At 48.3% G+C, this 14,649-nt stretch overlaps 1 protein-coding gene across 1 annotated transcript in view; it reads right to left on the bottom strand.

Annotated features, from left to right (window-relative positions):
- adam11 (ADAM metallopeptidase domain 11) overlaps positions 1-14,649 on the bottom strand; it is a 39,438-nt gene that overhangs the window by 11,231 nt on the left and 13,558 nt on the right. Inside the window, exons 5-12 of the mRNA XM_060938733.1 lie at positions 13,330-13,412; positions 11,528-11,591; positions 7,018-7,081; positions 6,571-6,680; positions 4,896-4,970; positions 4,751-4,822; positions 4,465-4,631; positions 47-131 (exon numbers count right to left, since the gene is read on the bottom strand). Of these exons, the coding sequence (XP_060794716.1) occupies positions 47-131; positions 4,465-4,631; positions 4,751-4,822; positions 4,896-4,970; positions 6,571-6,680; positions 7,018-7,081; positions 11,528-11,591; positions 13,330-13,412 (720 nt within the window). The remainder of the gene's footprint in view (positions 1-46; positions 132-4,464; positions 4,632-4,750; positions 4,823-4,895; positions 4,971-6,570; positions 6,681-7,017; positions 7,082-11,527; positions 11,592-13,329; positions 13,413-14,649) is intronic.

The raw sequence follows: 14,649 nt of genomic DNA, 5'->3' as shown, positions 1-14,649 counted from the left end.
TGGTACAGTGAAGAAAGCAGAGAGAGTCAGTGATGTAAGGTCATACCTCGTTGACTCCTCCTCCACGTGTAGGAGAACAGATGCCCCCAATGTACGCCGTACCACTGCGGCTGCTCTGAAACGTGCGCCCCCTAAAGTTTTACACACACACACACATACAAATTCTCTGGTTAATGTGATTGTCCAGAAGGTGTTGATTAATTCTCCAAAACAGCAGCTCTGACAGCAGTGCAGGCTTATATTAATGCTCTTGTTCAAATACATTATCATTTCTATAGTAACAGCTCATTCACAGGGAATCGTACAGTGTGTAACCATCAGAGGTAAAATCTGTAATCTTGTAATATGAGGGGAAAAATAAATAAAAGCAACATACACATTATATTTCTCTCTTAGCGTACCAGATTTAAGAAATATCACAATATGGCACTGTGGCAGCGGGGGCGTGGTCAAGCGCCGGTCTGTGACAGGAGGGCGGAGCCAGGGAAGGTGAGTGGCAGAATCACTACACCTGACGGTAATTAACCTGTGTTTGTGTGTCTTCCCAGTAACTGCGCCCTATTTAAGGAGACAGAGGGAGAGCAGAGGAGAGCTCTTCCCGGGACGAGAACACAGCGTGTGTGTCGCTGAAAACATTGTTAAACTGAAAAGTCTGGCAATAAAGCCTGTTACGTACTTTAAGCTTTGTCCTGCTGTCCTCTGTGCTCCACATACACATAAGGAACATTCTACAGTAGTGCCGAAACCCGGGAAAGGTGGAGCACCAACCCAGCAGCCCCATGGAATCCTCCCCATTCGCCACCTGATCGATGATTCCCTCGGCGTCGCGATCGTCAGCCCTCAGCCACCGCCAGCAGGCGTCCCGGAGCTGCTGGCCGAACGCGAACGGCCGGCCGACTTCCTCCAATCGCAGCGCGCAGAAGGGCTGGCACTGTTGTTCTGGTGTGCGCCCCACGCGCTGGAGGATGGCCCGGCGGAGGTCCGCGTAGGCCAGCGGGGAGCTGTAGCGCGGCCAGCTGCGCCTCTCCTGTCAGGAGGGGGAGGAGGCGCGCCGCGCGCTGCTCCATCGGCCACCCCGAGGCTTCGGCGACCTGTTCAAACAATGTGAGGAACGCCTCGGGGTCGTCCTGCGGGCCCATCTTGGTCACGGTGAGGGGAGACGGGCCCGCGGCCGGGGCCCTGGTGGACCCCGCCAACGTGAGGAGATGCCAGAACGCCTCACGATCTTCCTGCTGGGCCAGCACCAGGGCTTCGAAGCGCCGCTCTTGTTCCTTTCGGAGCGTGACGAGCGCCTGGTGCTGGCTTTGCTGAGCCGTGGCGAGGGCGTGGACCAGGTCGGCGAACGGGGACGCCGAGGGAATCATCGATCAGGTGGCGAACGGGGAGGATTCCATGGGGCTGCTGGGTTGGTGCTCCACCTTTCCCGGGTTTCGGCACCACTGTAGAATGTTCCTTATGTGTATGTGGAGCACAGAGGACGGCAGGACACTCAGACGAAAGAGCAAGTCACGCAGCTTTTAATTCCAAAGAGCCGCCAGGAATAGGTATTCCAGGCGGCTCACTTTAATCCCATGCCTGGACACCTAGGGCAGGATAAGACACTAGCATGAATAATGGCCCGATTCTATTGGCCGAGGATTCGCGGCGATGTCCGTAGGTGGTGTACGGCGTGCCGCGAATGCCAATTAGTAAATCCAGCGGCCATTCCAAAAGCGCCTTTGCGCCCTCTACCTCTAATCGAGACCCCGTTCGAAAGAATTGGGATGGATCTCGTCGGGCCATCAGATCGGTCAGCACGAGGGTACCGCTTTATATTAGTCCTGGTGGACTATGCAACGCAATACCCGGAAGCAGTGCCTCTGCGCAATATCTCAGCACGCAGTATTGCGGAGGCACTCTTCCGCGTCATCTCCCGAGTTGGAATCCCGAAAGAGATTCTGACTGATCAAGGCACTACGTTTATGTCACGGACACTGCGCGAACTGTATGGGTTATTGGGGATTAAGCCGATCCGCACCAGTGTGTATCACCCACAAATGGACGGTTTAGTAGAACGATTCAAGCGCACCCTCAAGAACATTATTAAAACATTCGTAACTGAGGATGCACGTAATTGGGATAAGTGGCTCGAACCCTTGCTGTTCTCAGTGCGAGAGGTCCCCCAAGCCTCCACGGGGTTCTCCACGTTCGAATTGTTATATGGGCGTAAGCCGCGCGGCATCCTAGACGTGCTGCGGGAAAATTGGGAGGAGGGACCTTCACAAAGCAAAAACGAAATCCAATACGTTATGGACCTGTGCGCAAAACTCCACACGCTCACCCACCTAACTCAGGAGAATTTGCGTCAGGCCCAGGAACGGCAAGCCCGCCTGTACAACAAGGGTACGCGCCTTAGAGAGTTCACTCCGGGAGATAAGGTACTCGTACTGTTGCCCACGTCAAGCTCCAAATTGATCGCCAAGTGGCAAGGACCCTTTGAGGTCACACGGCGAGTCGGGGACGTCGACTCTGAGGTGAGGCGAACGGACAGGGGTGGGGCACTACAGATTTACCACCTCAATCTGCTTAAACTCTGGAACGAGGAGGTCCCCGTGGCGTTGGTGTCGGTGGTTCCGGAGAAGGCAGAGCTGGGGCCGGAGGTTCAAAAAGGGACATTGGCATCACGTACCTCTCCAGTCCCCTGTGGAGACCACCTCTCCCCGACCCAACTCACGGAGGTCGCCCAGTTGCAGGCCGAGTTTTCGGATGTGTTCTCGCCCCTGCCCGGTCGCACTAACCTCATAGAGCACCACATAGAGACGCCCCCGGGGGTGGTAGTGCGTAGCCGCCCTTACAGGCTGCCCGAACACAAAAAAAAAAGGTGGTTCGGGAAGAACTTCAGACCATGCTCGAAATGGGCATCGTCGAGGAGTCTCACAGTGACTGGAGCAGCCCGGTGGTCTTGGTCCCCAAGGCCGACGGGTCGGTCCGGTTCTGTGTGGACTATAGAAAAGTCAACGCGGTGTCTAAATTCGACGCGTACCCAATGCCTCGTATTGACAAGCTGCTCGATCGACTAGGCATGGCTCGCTTTTATTCGACACTGGATTTGACGAAGGGATATTGGCAGATCCCCTTGACTCCACTATCCCGGGAAAAAACGGCCTTTTCCACTCCGTTTGGCTTACACCAATTCGTCACACTTCCTTTTGGGCTGTTTGGGGCGCCCGCTACGTTTCAGCGGCTGATGGACAGGGTCCTCCGGCCCCACGCCACCTACGCAGCCGCATATCTGGACGATATAATCGTTTATAGTAACGACTGGCAGCGGCACTTGCAACACCTGAGGGCCGTCCTTAGGTCGCTGAGGCGGGCGGGTCTCATTGCCAACCCGAAGAAGTGTGCGATTGGGCGGGTGGAAGTACGGTATCTGGGCTTCCACTTGGGCAACGGGCAGGTGCGTCCCCAAATTAATAAGACAGCAGCGATTGCGGCCTGCCCGAGGCCCAAGACCAAAAAGGGGGTGAGACAGTTCCTGGGGCTGGCTGGCTACTATCGTAGGTTTATACCTAATTATTCAGACGTCACCAGCCCGCTGACTGACCTCACTAAAAAGGGGGCACTAGACCCGGTCCAGTGGACGGAGCAGTGCCAGCGGGCTTTCTCTGAGGTAAAGGCTGCACTGTGTGGGGGCCACTATTACACTCCCCTGACTTTTCTCTCCCTTTTGTGTTGCAGACCGATGCGTCGGACAGAGGGCTTGGGGCGGTTTTGTCCCAGGAGGTGGAGGGGGAGGACCGCCCCATCCTGTACATTAGCAGGAAGCTGTCGGTGCGTGAAGGGCGCTACAGCACTATTGAAAAGGAATGTCTAGCGATCAAGTGGGCGGTCCTCGCCCTCCGTTACTACCTGCTGGGGCGCCCTTTCACCCTCTGTTCGGACCATGCGCCCCTCCAGTGGCTCCACCGCATGAAAGATGCCAACGCGCAGATCACCCGTTGGTATCTGGCACTCCAACCCTTCAATTTCAAGGTGGTCCATAGGCCGGGGGCGCCCGGACGGCCGCCCGGCCTGAGTCAGGCGGTGGGGGTATGTGGCAGCGGGGGCGTGGTCAAGCGCCGGTCTGTGACAGGAGGGCGGAGCCAGGGAAGGTGAGTGGCAGAATCACTACACCTGACGGTAATTAACCTGTGTTTGTGTGTCTTCCCAGTAACTACGCCCTATTTAAGGAGACAGAAGGAGAGCAGTGGAGAGCTCTTCCCGGGACGAGAACACAGCGTGTGTGTCGCTGAAAACATTGTTAAACTGAAAAGTCTGGCAATAAAGCCTGTTACGTACTTTAAGCTTTGTCCTGCCGTCCTCTGTGCTCCACATACACATAAGGAACATTCTACAGGCACTTATCCTTTGGAATTTAACTGTGTGTGTGTGTGTGTGTGTGTGTGTGTGTGTGTGTGTGTGTGTGTGTGTGTGTGTGAAACGCACGAGAACAGATGTGCAGCATCGCTCTTCTCTTTGATGTTTTCCCTCCTGTATTTCATAAAGTCACGCAGGGTCATCAGAGGGTCATCGCCCACAGAAACCATGTTCTGGGATGACCACGTCTCCATAGCGACAAGCACCAGCCTTGTGTTGAGCTGTTCTTTATAAATCTGGATGAAACAAAACTCCATCAGTTACATAATAGTTTTTACTCTGACTGGCTGTGAGCGGTACAGTGTGTCCTGATTGGCTGAGAGCAGTCTGATCAGTAACCGGTGTTTATACTTACTGCATCAGCCATGTTGACGATGGCTTTTGCAAAGTTGCGTGTTTGCGCAGTCGACCTACGCATCTGCACAAACTGGGGAAAGAGATAGCATGTAACTGTACTGCAGTTTAAACACACACACACACACACACACACAATCTCTTACCAGGTCATAGTCATTCACCACTAGCAGCTCAATGTATTTGGTCTCGGTCTGAACAGTACGCGGTGGCCTCCGGATCTGTAACACACACACACCAGATATAAGCTACCTAATGATCAAGGCTAAGCTTTTAGCTTGCTAAACTTCTACGAGTTTAATCAGATTGAGAAATGTCAAATTTAGCATTAGCGTGTTTTTTACTGATATGCTGCCTGTTAACTATCTGCACACAGTACATCCATCATATTTAATGATCTTGCCGTGTAGTTTGAGTTAAACTAAAATTCTGCACAGGTGTTTTTGTGTACCCTGTAAAAACCTCATTCATCCAGCTGTTTGGCGTGAGCAATAGGGTTAGAAAAGAAAGGAGGAATAAGAGCAAGACTGCATTCTCCTCTCCTCTCTGACTGTAATTTATATCATTTATATTTCCACTGAGCAGAAGGACAGAAGTTCTGAGCCGAGGTCACTCATGGAGTCTCTCCTGTCGACGTGGATCGTCTTACTGTTCCTGACCTTTTACTTCCATCTAAACAACTCTGCTCCTTCTGCTCATACTTCACTTATCTCATGAGTGACATTTTCTAAGAAAAAGAAAGGAAGAGGTAGAACTAAACAGCTCTGTTTCTGTTGTGGATGGGGTTAATTTCTCAGCTGAAGAACAGTAAACAAGCATAATCTTGGATTCAGGATGTCCTCGCTTTCCTCATTTTCACAAATTACATCTTAAATCTAAAGTAGGATTAATTTCTTTTAAAAGGAAGACGTTTTGAGCTACTATGATGATTCTTCGTAGAGCTGGAGCCCAGCCACCAGCTGGAAGTTTGGCTAGAAGACATCTAAAGTTCATTCAGGTCAGGATTAAGCACAGCTCTATGGTCAGATGAAACCAAGATGATACTTTCTGCCTGAAGCCCAAGCATTGCATTAGATGAAATGAGACACTGCTCATAACCTGGCCTGCAGTGACGCATGGTGGTGATAGCATCCTGTTTTACCAGCAGAGACCAGAAGGCTTGTCAAGACTGAGTGAAAAGATGAGCAAAGTGCAGAGACATTTCAGAACAAATTTGGGATGTTTCTCTTTCTGTAGCTTGATGAGAAATGATGGATGACAAAGAAAAAGACAGAGACAGAGAAATAGAGACTAAAAGAGAGATACAAAGTGTTAGATGGACAGAGAAATAAGCAGAAAGAGAGCAAGACAGAAAGCATTAGAGACAGACAGAAACAGACAGAGAGAGACAGGCACAGATCAAGGCAGTGTGAGAGAGAGGGAGAAAGAAAGACCGATAACACAGATACAAAGTGTGAATGAGAGAAACAGCATCAGACAGAGAAACAGAGGGAGACACAGTGATATACAGAGAAAGAGAGAGAGAACATGACAGTGATGTTAAATACTTCATGAAAAACAGACCATTTAGTGCTGTAGAAAGGGGGAAAGGGGGATGATGGGTAAATGAGAGGGAGATGAACATATGTGAATGTGGAGGAGGAGAAACAGGAGGGAGAGACAGAGGGCAGGGGCCAATAATATGATAAATACTTTATGACAATGGACCAGTAAGTGCTATGTAAGGAGGAAAGAGGGATGATGGGTAAAAAGGAAAGGGAGGAGGAGAGTGCGCTATATGGTTAAAAGTTTAAACACTTTTACACACACACACACACACACCTGGCGTTTGACCCGTCTCAGGCTGTGTGTGAAAGTGGGCCCATCGCTCTCAGCAGAAATAAGAACGACATCATCCACAGCGGAGTCCAGGTCACTGGTCGCATTGCATTCTGGGATTGTGAAGATGGACACGGCCAGATGGAGAGATGGAGAGAGGAAGAAAAAAGCAGAGTCATTACTTTCAGGTGATCGACAGAGGAACAGATTACTGCATAATGATACAGAGAAAGAGACCCGTAGGCAGCGAAAGAGACTGTAAGAGAGTGTGTGTGTGTGTGTGTGTGTGTGTGTGTGTGTGTGTGTGTGTGTAAAATGACATTATCCTGCTGTTCCACTTCACAATTCTCAACATGACTTTTAGAGAGAGAGAGAGAGAGAGAGAGAGAGAGAGAGAGAGAGAGAGAGAGTGAGTGAGTGAGTGAGTGAGTGAGTGTGTGCGTGCTTTACCGGGGCAGTGTGGTGCATTGAGTTGAAGGTCAGGCAGTCTGTACACAACATGAGCATTTTGGCCCTGTGAACACACACACCTTAACCTTGTTACATTACTGATTCACATTGATACGCTGTGTGTACACACACACACACACACACACACTGATACAGTCTGATCAACACTAATCAAAATAGATTGACCAACGCATACACATACACACCTAAATCCATATAGATAAGCTACACTATATGGCCAAAAGCATGTGCACCCTGACAATCACACTCCTGTATTCTCATTGAACATCGCATTCCAGATTTATTCCTCTTTGCTGTTATAACAAGATATGATGCGTTCTGAACTGTCAGTAGGAGGAACTACCATGGGTAGAAGGCTGTTCTTGACTGCAAGTCCAGCACCGTGCAGGAGGGGTTCCTCAGGGGATCTGCCCTGCCAGCAAGCCTGGTTTCTTGCAATGCTGCAATGTCTGTCCAATCTCCTCTGCTCAGAGTTAATGACTTCAGTTTTCCTGTCCCTCAGTGAACATCCTGAGTGTCTATTCCCCAACGCTATCCTCACCTCAAGAGACAAAAGATCAGTTTTATGAGGACCTTGACACTACCATTAGCAATATACCAGAATCAGAACACATCCTTCTGCTGGGTGATTTCAACGCTAGAGTCGGATCAGACCACAGCTCGTGGCCAGATTGTCTCGAAGAATTTGGTGTTGACAAGATGAATGATAATGGCCAGAGACAGCTGGAACTCTGCTCTTACCACAAGCTGTGCATCACCAACACATTCTTCAAGACAAGGCCTCACCACAGAGTCTCCTGGAGACACCCAAGGTCCAGACATGGGCATCAGCTGGACATGATCATCACCAGAAGAGCTGCTCTCAGTAGTGTGCTTCTCACACAGAATTTTCACAGTGTTGACTGTGACACAGACCACTCCATGGTGTGCAACAAAGTCCAACTGAAGCCTAGGAAGATCAATCACACCCAGCAAAAAGGATGCCCACGCATCAATACCACGAGGGCAGCCAATCCAGAACATTGCACAGCACTTAACAATCAGAGCAAAACCTCGCTGCATTAAGAACAGCATGAAGTAATACCCAAAGGACAGCCAGATGTTGCGCAAACAAGTATTGGCAGAACCTTTGCCAGAACATCCAGTCCTGCACTGACAGCAGCAACATGCAAGGCATGTATGAGGGGATGACAAAAGCCTTTGGACCCACCGCTAGTCAGACTGCTCCACTAAAGTCCAAGGATAGTGAAGGCATCAAAGACCATGCCAGGCAGATGGAGAGGTGGGCTGAGCACTACCAGAACCTGTACTCTACTGAGAACATGGTCACTGAGCCTGCCCTTGCCAGCATTCCCGTTATGCCTGTCATGGTAGAATTGGACATACCCCCTTCAGAGGATAAACTCAGCAAGGCCATTGACTCGCTGACTTAGAGCAAGGCACCAGGCATAGATAGCATCCTTGCTGAAGTGATCCAGTGTGGGAAACCAGTGCTACTGAGCTGCCTTCATGAACTGCTCTGCCAGTGCTGGGAGGAGGGGTCAGTTCCTCAAGACATGCGAGACGCAAATATCATCATGCTTTATAAAAACAAGGGAGCCTGCAGTGATTGCAGTAACTACAGAGGCATATTCCTGCTCAGCATTGTCGGCAAGGCACTCGCCCCAGTGGTTCTGAAGAGGCTACAGGCACGAGCAGAGTGCGTCTATCCTGAGTCTCAGTGCGGTTTCAGGGCAGAGAGATCTACAAATCAACATGATCTCACTCAGGCAGCTACAGGAGAAGAGCCGAGAACAGAAGCAGCCCTCGTGCGTTGCCTTCATCGATCTGACCAAGGCCTTTGACCTGGTGAACAGAACAGATCTATTCTCACTCCTGAAGAAGGTTGGATGCCCACTGAAGCTGCTGAAGCTCATCACCTCCTTTCATGACGGCATGCAGGGGATAGTGCAGTTTGACGATTCTTTCTCAGAGCTTTTCCCCATTCAAAACAGTGTGAAGCAAGGCTGTGTCCTTGCCCCAACGCTCTTCAGGATCTTCTTCTCCCTTGTACTGTGGTATGCCTTCAGGGCATCTGATGACGGAGTGTACCTACACACTAGGTCAAATGGCAAGCTCTTTAATCTTGCACGCCTCAGAGCAAAGACCAAAGTTCACCAGGTCCTAATCCGGGAACTCCTATTTGCTGGCAATGCTGCCCTCATGTCTCACACACAAGCTGGTCTCCAGAGGCTGGTCAGCTCTCTTGCACATGCTTGTCAGGAATTTGGCCTCACCATCAGTCTGAAGAAGACAAAGCTCATGGGCCAGGATGTCAGCAAAGCACCCAGCATCACCATCAGCAATCACACCCTGGAAGTGGTAGATGAGTTCACCTCCCAAGGATCGACAGTCTCCAATCCCTTGACCCCAAGCTCAACAAGCAGATTTGAAAAGCTGCTGCTGCCATGGCCAAGCTGTCTAAGAGAGTGTGGTTTTCTCACCACAGCCACTAAGATCACAGTATACAGAGCCTGTGTACTGAGTACTCTCCTCTACAGCAGCGAGAGCTGGACAGCCTACAAGTGCCAAGAGCAACTCAACAGTTTCCACATGCGGTGCTTGCGCCAGATCCTTGACATCTCCTGGAAGGACTGTGTGCCAAACAAGGATGTCCTGGACCAGATCAACGTACCAAGCATGTACACCCTTCTCACACAGCAACGACTACATTGACTCGGCCATGTTCATCGCCTGCAGGATGGCTGGATACCCGAAGACATCCTATAAGGAGAGCTCGCCGTGGGATCCCGGCCCACCAGGCACCCACTACTACGATACAGGGACGTTTGCAAGCATGACCTGAAGTCTGCCAATATCAGCATGGACACGTGGGAAGAGACAACTGCAAACCATTGTGCCCGGTGACAGGTTGTACGCACAGGTATCACCACCGCTGAGGAAAAGCGAACCAGACTCTGGCCAGACAAAAGAGAGAGAAGGAAAGCTGCAGCAACAGCCACCCAGCCAGAACCTTCAGCTTTCGCGTGTAGCTTCTGTGCAAAGGATCGTCACTCACTGATCAGCTTGTTTAGCCACAGCCAACAATGCTCTACATCCAACTGAGACTTCGACTGGGCACATTCATGGTCTACTAAGACTGAAGGAGCCAACAAGCTGTTATATTAAGCTCCACTCTTCTGGGAAGGCTTTCCACTAGATTTTGGGGCGTGGCTGTGGAGATGTGTGTTCATTCAGCTACAAGAGCATTAATGAGATCAGGCAATGATGTTGGGTGAGGAGGTCTGGGGTGCAGTCGGTGTTCAAGTTCATCCCAAAGGTTTTCAGTAGAGTTGAGTTCAGTCAGGGCTCTGTGAAGGACACTCAAGTTCTTCACTCCAACCTTCATACACCATGTCTTCATGGAGCTCACTTTGTGAACAGGAGCATCATCATGCTGGAAAAGGTCTGGACTCTTAGTTCCTGTGAAGGGAAACTGTAATGCTACAGCAAACAGAGACAGTCTATACAACTGTGTGCTTCCAAACTTGTGGAAACAGTTTGGAGAAGAAACGCATATCAGCGTGATGGTCGGGGTGCACATACTTCTTACTATATAGTGTATATAGATAGCCAATCTACCCTTTCATCCATCCATCTATTCATTCCAGCCATTGAGTTACATTTTCATCCATCCAGCCCTTCCTATTTTCCCATGTGATTAGTTGGAGGTGTAGGAGGTCAAGTGTGAGGTAAAGTTCTCCTCAGCACAGACGAACAGTTCTGACTAAGTGCTGCTCCACACTGTGATATATTATTCATCATTCATCCACTCACAGAGAGAGAGAGAGAGAGAGAGAGACACCTGACATGACAGTGATGTTAAATACTTCATGAAAATGGACCATTTAGTGCTATAGAAAGGGGGAAAGGGGGATGATGGGTAAAAGAGAGGGAGATGAACATGTGAATGTGGAGGAGAAGGAGGAGGAAGGGAGGGAAGGAAGGAGAGAGAGAGAGAGAGAGAGAGAGAGAGAGAAGGGGGAGGTCAATAATGTGATGTTAAATACTTTATGAAAATGGACCAGTAAGTGCTATGTAAGGAGGAAAGAAAGATGATGGGTAAAAAGGAAAGGAGGAAGAGCAATAAAGGGCTGCAAGAGATGGATAGAGAGAGGGAGGTGTAGAGGAAGTGGTATTGATTGCTGGTCATAGCGCACTGATGGAGCAGGGTGTGTATTACAGTGTAGAGAAATGCTCAGCTCTCTCTTCTCAACTACAGACATGATGACTCTGCAGTGCTGATAATTTAATACTCTCTCTCTCTCTCTCTCTCTCTCTCTCTCAGCACCACCGGATTGCATATCGGCTGATTCCATTTTTATTTCCATGCTGCAATGATAGAGACAGATAGAGTAACGCTCTGTATCCATCATGGATGGACAGAGGTCAAGGATGATGGAGGGATTAAAGTTTCAGTAGACTGACAGAAGATCTCGAACACACTGACCTGCTCATCGATGTGTGGTACGGGTTCAATCCCATAGGAAAAGTTGCCATCTGAGAACATTCCCCTGTGAACACACACACACACACACACACACACACACACACACACACACACACACACATATATATATATATATATATATATATATATATATATATATATATATATATATATATATATATAAAATCATGTGTCACAATTATTAGCACCCCTAGAAATTCTTATGGAAATATGTTGCCCTTCATATTTCACTCCACCAGAGTATTTAGGAACTCATCCATGACTTCATGTTTCACACAGGACATCACACAGACAGCAATTCATCATCTCCATCTCTTAGTCATCCATCAACACGGGGGACATTAGAGAATAGCTACACACCTGAAAATTCTCAAAGTCCACAGTCAGGGCAATAGTTATAAAAGAAAGCAAAGCGAGCGGTGTTTTACCCCCACACACAGTGAGCAGGAGGTCTGAGAGATGAAAGTTTCCCTGAGGATCGTGTTTGGAGAAAAAGCAACACGTTTGGATCATCAATTCTGAAAATCTACAATCAGACACCAAATCCAAGTCAATAAATTACAGCCCAGTAGAGAGAATTTTATTTCATCTAACACAAGCCTGAAAGCCTGGAGTTCAACTAGACACTACAGGAACTATGCCTGGAGATGAGAGGAGATAACAACAGAGCTTTCTGGCACAAACCCTAGATGTGAAAGTGTAGAAAACTCTAACCTTATCATATTTATATGAGTATGGGTGTTACAGTTGCACAGATTTTTACAGATAAACGAGTCTAAAAGTATCACTGTTTCTGCCATTTAAAAGCTCATAAGCTGGGAGTGGAAATGAAAAGAAAAAAAAAAACTTTGTATATTGTTGTACTGTGTACACACACACACAAGAAACAAAGGAAACAAAACAAGACACAAAAATCCCCCAATTGTTGTTCCATTATTTTTGAGAATGACTTTTCCATAAAACCTTTTATACTGTCAATATTTATGACGCTGTCTTTATAAGATGAGAAAAAGCAGATGTGAGGAAAGGTGGGGCTTTGAACCAAAAATAAAAACCTAACTAGCGTGGCAGCGTGCAACTGTATCGCTGTTGTGTGGTGATTTAGGACAAGTCCAGAGAGACGGGGTTGCGAAATCCACCCTACATTTTTGGGGAATCGCAGCTGGACACGACAGGGATAAGAATCACTGGAGTTAACAGGGGACGGGTAAATCCTCTCGGATTTTATTTAAAGACACATCGTCACTCAGTGTGAGGATGATTTCTGCCAATAATCCCACCCAAACCCCATCCATAACCACTTATCCTGTGCAGGGTCGTAGGTAAGCCGGAGCCTATCCCAGCTGACTATGGGCGAGGGTGTAGGGTACACCCTGGATAAGTCACCAAATCATTGCAGGGTTGACACAGATAAACAACCATTCACACTCACGCCTACGGTCAATTTAGAGTCACCAATTAGCCTAACCTGCATGTCTTTAGGGGAAACCGGAGTACCCGGAAGAAACCCATGCAGATACGGGGAGAACATGCAAACTCCACACAGAAAGGCCCCCGTCGGCCACTGGGCTCGAACCCAGAACCTTCTTGCTATGAGGCGACAGTGCTAACCACTACACCACTGTGTACCCCCACCCAAACCCTCATAATTTATCCATCCAGAGACAGATTATCAGTAGAGCCCTGGCATATGTGTGAGTGGAAAAAGGAAAGAATAAAAGATGGAGGGAACGTGATCGAAGTCATTAACATCACCTGTGTGTTTAAATAATTTTGCTCACCAGAGGCCATGGCAAGTGGAAAGAGCGACCCAGGAACCCTTCGCTCCTCTTACTGTGCCATGGTAATAACAGTGCTCTCCTCCCTGTAACACACACACACACACCATTATTTGTATCATTATAATGCACATGAGACAATTATATTGCAATGCAAATTCATACAAGAGACAGAGCTGTATTTTTATGATCATAGCACATGCGTGTTGTACATTTTTGGTATCTTTGCCAGTCCAGATTCATCAGCTAATGATGTTAAGACCAGCGGGATCAAGGTAAATAAGCATCAAGGTCATTGGAGATGGAAAGTGTATAATATCAGTACTGGCTGATTTCTAAAGCAAAAGAAAATAGTGAAATAACCAATAGCAATGATTGTTTCGTAACATGCTCTACCCCAACATTATCCGTAGGATTGGGCCACTGAGTCTGAGTTCTCCCAAAGGTCAAGACAATATCCTACCTACGCTAATCAATGTTAAGGTGCTACATTTTCTGGGTTGCGCAAACTTATACTGGTTTATTTGAGGATTTAGTAGCACAGCCACTCCCTTACTCCAAAAGTAGAATGAACATGCTGAGAAAGTGTTTTGCATCCTCTCTGTGGATCCAAAGATAGACAGAACACACAAACGTGTGTCTAACTGCTTATTTTTCATGAAAGGGAGCATTAGATTGCTAGTAAAGTGTTGCACCAATAGTTGGAGGGGCCAGACCCTGGGGATGTTTATCTACAATACATACAGAACGTCAAACAGTTAAACCTCCATCAAGCCCATTGGTTCCTATTTTTAATTCCTGATAAGAAAAACTAAAGGGACACTAATGAGACACTGGTGATGAGGCGGGTCTTTCAGAACTGCCCTCTACCTGAGAGCTGTCCTGCTAACAAGATCTTACTGACAAAACCTACTCCTGTCTTTCAACTGGTCAACCAGGAGAGATCAAGATCCACCAACAGAATGACCCGGGACTCATTCTCACCAAAAACTCTGCATGGAGACTCCATCTTTCCATCACTTCTACCTCTGCCGGGACAGCCATAAATCCCACATTATGTGGTGGATTTCGTGGTTAAGTTACCCTCTCATATGGAGATAATGTGACAGTGATGAACAAATTCCCCAAAGCCATCAGGATCATTGCTCAGTATACTTTGCGAGAGTTGCACAGGTTCTCAAGCTTGCACATTCTCACAGGTTCTCGTGGTCTTCGCATACGAATGCTCCAGTACTGCCGGAGGCGCTGTTAAAATTGTCACTCCTCAAAGTGACTTGACCACACCTTGTTTGTAACCACCAATCACACGCTTGGTTGTGTTGT

Source organism: Neoarius graeffei, chromosome 14 (genome assembly GCF_027579695.1).
Source record: "Neoarius graeffei isolate fNeoGra1 chromosome 14, fNeoGra1.pri, whole genome shotgun sequence".
NCBI lineage: Eukaryota > Metazoa > Chordata > Actinopteri > Siluriformes > Ariidae > Neoarius > Neoarius graeffei.
The sequence above is the reverse complement of the archived record's forward strand: the minus strand, read 5'-3'. Positions and strand labels throughout refer to the sequence as shown.